Here is a 6472-nt window from a genome sequence, read left to right on the forward strand (position 1 = left end):
GCCATTCTCGCCCTCTTTCTCCTTCCAGCCTCTGCCGCCCTTTCCCCGCCACCCCCCCCTCTGCCCTCTTCCAGCATGTCCGCCCGAGCCTCAGGCTGCTGACGTCATCGCCAGGCGCCCGCGCCGGAAGCGAAGGGAGGAGAGCGGCGCTCCATGCGCACCGCGAGCGCGCGCGTGGCTATAGCAGGTCGGGAGCCCCCAGCTCCGGCTGCTCCTCCCGCGTCGCCATGGCCGGCATCCTCTTCGAGGACATCTTCGACGTGAAGGACATCGACCCCGAGGGCAAGAAGTTCGACAGGGGTGAGAGGCAGGCGCTCGTTTTCCAACCTCGGGGGCCACAGTGGTACTTTTCCTGCGGAGGGTGGGATGGATGACCTTTGGAGGTGCCCCTTTCATTCTTCCCGTGGTCCTATCCTTCCCCGTTTCTGTCTGCCCACCCTGCTGCTGGACACGGAACCTCATCCTTGCTTCCCTACCCGCCTGCGTGTAGGCTGGTCGATTTATTTAGTTTTATGATGTTAGCCGCCCTGAGCCCGGGGAGGGCGGGGTACAAATAAAATTTTATTTATTTATTTACTTACTTACTTACTTACTTACTTACTTATTTATTTATTTATTTACAGTAAGCCCACAGCTTAAGCAATGTGTGTGTGATGGATCGCACCCAAAGCCAAAGGCATTTATAGCCGAAACCCAATGGGTGCAATGGCGGGTAGGATTGCCCCCCCCCCTTAAAAAAAAATTTTACCTTGGGTACAGCTGAACACACACAAGTTAAATATACCTAAGTTGCAGGCTTCCTGCATTTACATGTGCAGTGTACCCTTTCTTTTTCCCCACCAAGGCTCTTGAGGTGGAGTGTACTAGGTTTCTTTCTCTCCCTTCCCCTCACCCCCCCCAGTTCCCCCCTCCCCTTTTACCCTTGCAAACTTCTCTGTGAGGCGAGTTTGGTGGGTTGTGATAGCAGCTCTGAGCTTTATGGTTGATGGGGAATTCAAATCTGAATTACCCCCCCGCCCAGCATTCTATTTATTTTTGTATTTATTTTTTTCTATTGAATGGGCATAGAAGCCCCTCTTCGCCTTAGGGTCAAACTTCTCTTCAGGGGTTTCCGGAATTGGTTTTTAAAAACTGTTTTAACTGTTTGCAAATCTCCCTGAGACGCCTAGAAATGGTGCTTTGTAGATGCATCATACATTAAATACAATCTCAAAGCAGTTAGGTAATAAAAACCATTTTGTATGTGTATATAAACAATTTAAAATCCAGTGCAGCTACATACTAGTCCAACACTCTTTAACAGTTAGAGTCAAGTCACTAATTTTATCTCTGCCTTAATTAATTAAATAAATAAATAAACAAAGTCTTCTGGTGTGCTGTAGTGCAAGGGTACGTCTATAGTGGTGATTATTGCTTCTATTAGTAGTAATAGTGCTATTTCTACTATTACTACTACAATGCCGTAAGTTTACTAAGTCTACAGGTGCAGTAGGGCTTGAATTTATGAAGCAAAAGTGATGGGGAAGGATCTCCTAACAGTTCAGATGCTAATAACCATGGCAACAAGAGAGAATGCGGCCCTGGTGTTGTGGTGAGAGCTTCTGATTACAAATTGAGAGACCCAGGTTCAAATCACCGCTTGTCCCACTTTGGTGACCCTCCATTTCAAAATCCCTTCAGACCTTGGCTTAAAAACCTTACAGCTTTAGGTCCCTTTGTCTTTGATCTGTGAGCCAAGGTTTCAACAGATATTCTGTATTTAAATGCGCAACTCTTCACCCTTCTCCCTGGCTCCACAAAACTGAGTCTGGAGTGACTTGGCATTCCAGCAGAAGTGGAGGTGGGGTCAGCCTTCTATGCCTCTATCCCCTAATAACTTGACACCCAGATTTGTCTCCCTCCAGTCTCCCGCCTGCATTGTGAGAGCGAGTCTTTCAAGATGGATTTGATTCTGGATGTGAACATACAGATCTACCCTGTCGATCTTGGTAAGTGAGTGCAGTCAGGGGGCTTGCCTGGCAGTGTTTCTCTGACCCAGAGCTAGTTAAAACTTTTTTAGCACATGGATTATTTTTCCTGCACACCCACCCATCCCTACATTACATGGAAGCAGTGGATGTGTCCATAGCAAAAGCAGGCATGGCCATCCCATAATCACAAACACTCATCACACTTACGCGTTCCCATTGCACACTTGCCACATGCAAAGATTTCCCCGTCGCCCATTGTTTGAATGCACCCATATCTTTTGAAACACATGACAATTTTTCCTGGAAATTCAGCTGCCAAATCTGTGGTGTATGAAGCTAGAACAGGCATGTCCAAAGTCCGTTTGGGGGGCCTAATCTGGCCTGCTGGTTGGTTTAATCCGGCCCCTGTGGCAGTTTATTTCCTAGGGTAAAATCCTTTAAAAAAACTCAACAACTTCAGTCCTGAAAAAAGGTCAGCAATTTGGTTGGCCCTCATGGCCCTTCACTTCATCAAATCTGGCCCTCTTTGAAAAAGTTTTGACACCACTGAGCTAGACAAATGCATTGCGACATGAATCTCACAAACATTAGCTGTAGTGAAAAGACTCCTCGCTGTCTTATTTTTGTTTTCCTGTGCATTTCAGGTGACAAATTCCGCCTTGTGATCGCCAGCACCTTGTATGAAGACGGGACCTTGGATGATGGAGAATATAACCCAACTGATGACAGGCCATCCAGGTAATGGGGGGGGGGCAGAGGATGGCAAACAGAGGGCTAGCCAAGGAGAGGGCTTCACGAATCAGTCCTGTGGTTGTGTGCCCTTCCTTTCAGCCTTCTGCAAGGTCGAAAACTAGCTTCTTTTTGTAGCGCCTCCAAAACCTACACTAGATGGTATCTGTCTGGCTTGAGAGACAATGAAGTGTGCTTCCCAGGGTGAAGTCAAACCACTGTGTCAGCAGCACAAAAGTGACTTCTCCAGGGCGCAAGCATGGGCAGTGTAGAGACCCAAAGTGTGTCCTTATTTGAAGTGAAAACACAATGGTTCTACTGCCTAATCCAAGGGACGGGGATCTGAAGCCCAGGGGCTAAATGTGGCCAGCCAGGTCTCTCTGTCTGATTCTTGGAGCTCTCTCCTGGCTGCACCCCTCTCTGGCTCTGCTTTGCACCACAGGTATTTTTGCCTCGGTGGAATGTCTCTTTGAACTCTGATGATGCCCTTTGCCCGTCTGGATGGAGGATTGAGAGACAGGGAGAAAGATTTGCATGCCTTGCTCCACCCACTTCTTCCTCTGGCCCCTCATAGGTTGCACAGGATGAAGTGGAAGCCCTTGAGCTGAATTAGGTTCCCCACCTCTATTTTCATCCTCTGCAGTTTGCTCCTCATGCACAGGGTATCTGTCTGCCTGCTTGGCACTCCCTAAGCCATGCCTCTCATGAGCTCCCTCTTCAGTTCTTCCTGCTTATCTTAAGTCCTCCTGGGCTGAGCCAGAGAGGAAAGAGCTATAAAAGGGGTGCTGTCTGCCGCAGACTTGCTGCACAATATTTTGTTTGCCTTTGTTACCCTGTATGTATTTTGTATTTATTTCCTGCCTTTCCTCCAAGGAAATCTATGGGGGGGGGGGGTCTCTGTTCTCTGCACACTGATCCTCGCAACAACCCAGTGAGGTGGGTGGGGCAGAGAAAGAGAGACTCTACCAAGGGCACCTATGTTGGAAGGCAGATTTGAAACCAGGTTTCCTTAGATTTAGTCCAGCACTCTAGCCGCTATACCGTACAACCCAAGGATGGGATATCTGCGGTCCCACACTTGTGTTTGGCCTACGATGCCTACCATCCCTGGCCATTGACTATGCTGGCTGAGGCTGATGGGAGCTGGGGTCCAACAAAACCTGGGAGGGTCAGAGTTTGCCCATCTCTGATATGACATGCAGGACATCTGGTGAAGGCATCTGAACTTACTGTTCCCCAGGCTGCAAGTGGATTTAGAAAGGGGAAATCCGCAGGCTCTGTGATCTGCACTGTTTAAAACTTGTGATGCAGGTGAAACAGATACACAGATCTTTTATGTGTATGTTGGTAGAACTTGAAGTGATGTGATGGCCACTGTTCTCTTCCACTGTTCCTTTTGGCTCCAGGGCAGACCAGTTTGAGTATGTGATGTATGGGAAGGTGTACAGGATTGAGGGAGACGAGACATCCACAGAGGCCGCCACACGCCTGTAAGTCTCCCCCCCCCCCCCATTTGCAAAAAGGGCTAGTTGGAAACAAATAGGTACATAATAAACTTCTCACAAGCTCTCTGAGTGTGGAGTATAGCTCTTTGAGATGCTCAATATGAAAGGAGTTAAGTGACTGGATTGGGAGCGGTGGGGAGTGAAGACTTTCCCAGGCTATTGGATGCCTGTCCTTTAGAGCCAATGGAACACCACCCCACCAGTAATATGCCCTCAGCCAGCCCCACTTTCCTAGCATCTAACTTACAGCCAGGCAGGCAGTGGTGTGACCTGTCATTGCCTCTGGCGCCACCTGCTGTTGAGCTCCCTACCTTCCACCCTACCAGACCCGTTGAGCACCAGCCATGGAAAGTGAGGGCCGAGAAGGGCATCCAGCAGAACTGGGGGCAGGATGGGGACGCAGACATGCAGCCTCTTGTGGGAGTGAGGTCCATAGTTTAAGTGTTGCATGATCCCGCTGGGGTTGTTTTAAGCCCCTGTGGCTGCCGTGGTCTCCCTTCCTGCTTCTCACCTTTCTCTGGCCCACCCTTCCTCCTCTAGCTCTGCCTACGTCTCCTACGGTGGGCTGCTGATGAGACTCCAGGGAGATGCCAACAACCTGCATGGCTTTGAAGTAGACTCCAGGGTTTATCTCCTGATGAAGAAACTGGCCTTCTAACCACCTTGGGAGTTGTTGTGGCAGCAGCTTAGACTCAGTGTGGGCATTTGCTGCCTCCCAAGTATATGGGGGGAATATTGCTGGCATGGGGGGGGTGTTAAAAGAATCATCTCTCCCCAGCTCCTCCTCCTCCTCACATCCCCCCAGCCAAGCCTCAAGGAAGATCATCTTTCTTCGGATTCCGCCAGGACTGCAGTGTGGAAATGTATCCCAAATGTCCCCTTGGTTGCAGCAGGCAGAGTGCCAGCCGACTGAGAACATCCCCTAAAACAAAGATGTTGAAAGGGCTACGGATTTACTCTGTGCCTATGATAAACTCTCATTTTTATTACACAGGTGATTGTGGTAAGGACACATTTCTGTGAGAACCAGCGTTGCCATCATAAGCTGGGTTGGGGACGGCCGTCTTTGCTGGGGGCCTGGGGAAAAGGAGGGAGCCTCTGTTTGACCTCAGTTTCTTACCTTAATTAAACGTAGCTTTTATATAAATATATATATTTGGCTGTTGTATATACACTAGAAAGTTCACTGCCCAAGCATTTGAGAATAACAAGCTTGCAAGACTGCAGTCAGAAATCCATATTCTGCAGATTGAATTCACTTATCTGTTTGCTTTTGGAGACCTTTTGATTTGTCATATATATTTCTAATGTTCAGGATCTGGATTCTTCCTCACCCGCCACCCTCCAAATACTGAAATCCTGGCCAAGTTTCATCTCAAATAGCAAAGGAGACATGGCCTTCCTGGGCAGAAGGGCAGAGAGCGAGACAAATGAAGAGAAAGCTGGCCTGATAATGTCAGAAAGGAAAAGGGGGAATGACAAGATTCTGGACTAGGACCAGGATTCTGGCTTTGTGGTGTAATAGGAGATTCCCTTGTGGGTTCGAGTACACCAAATTCATACTTTATTCAGCAATGCACTACCAGACAGAGTTCAAAGAGTGCATGAAAGCTTTCCATTAGGACGTTCTATGTAGGCAAAATATATGTCATACTGGCTGTTTCACCCTCTAGCCAACCAGCCTCTGTTAACCGATCGCTCCAGTATCTCCCGTTCAGCCGCAGTCCTTGGAAACACTGACTCAACCCTATTTTTTACTGTACGTGCAGAGCCCTCCTTGCACTTTACCTGGAGTTCTTTTCCACTTCAAGGGGATCCTTACGGCTGAATTTTTCAGTGGTTCTTAACCAGTTTTGTGCCCAGATCATATGCTTGCACACATGGACACTGCCCTCCCTGATAATGAGCCTAACAAAAGCATTCATTCAAAGAAACCTCACTTTGGAAGAGGCCTTGGGTAAGCTTTCTGCAGCCTTGTGCCTCTCCGGCTGCTTTGGGCTACAGTTCCCATCAGATGGGAGTTGTAGTCCAAAACATCTGAGGAAGCCCGGCCTACTGTGCCAAAACAAGCGAACCATGGGCTGCGAGTGGCAGCATGGTGTAGTGGTTAAGAGCGGTGGACTCGTAATCTGGTGAACCGGGTTCGCTTCTCCGCTCCTCCACATGCAGCTGCTGGGTGACCTTGGGCTAGTCACACTTCTCTGAAGTCTCCCCGCCTCACTTACCTCACAGAGTATTTGTTGTGGGGGAGGAAGGGAAAGGAGATTG

At 48.8% G+C, this 6472-nt stretch overlaps 1 protein-coding gene across 1 annotated transcript; it reads left to right on the forward strand.

Moving 5' to 3' along the window:
* The first annotated feature begins 121 nt into the window (after nt 1-121).
* On the forward strand, nt 122-5355 carry POLR2H (RNA polymerase II, I and III subunit H). The gene is made up of 5 exons (XM_081862888.1): nt 122-300; nt 1905-1988; nt 2615-2708; nt 4106-4189; nt 4745-5355. The coding sequence occupies exons 1-5, from the start codon at nt 228-230 to the stop codon at nt 4860-4862; spliced, it is 453 nt and encodes a 150-aa protein (XP_081719014.1). The 5' UTR covers nt 122-227; the 3' UTR covers nt 4863-5355.
* The last annotated feature ends 1117 nt before the right edge of the window (nt 5356-6472 follow it).

This window comes from Podarcis erhardii (genome assembly GCF_964252035.2).
Source record: "Podarcis erhardii genome assembly, chromosome: 5".
In the NCBI taxonomy this organism is placed as follows: domain Eukaryota; kingdom Metazoa; phylum Chordata; class Lepidosauria; order Squamata; family Lacertidae; genus Podarcis; species Podarcis erhardii.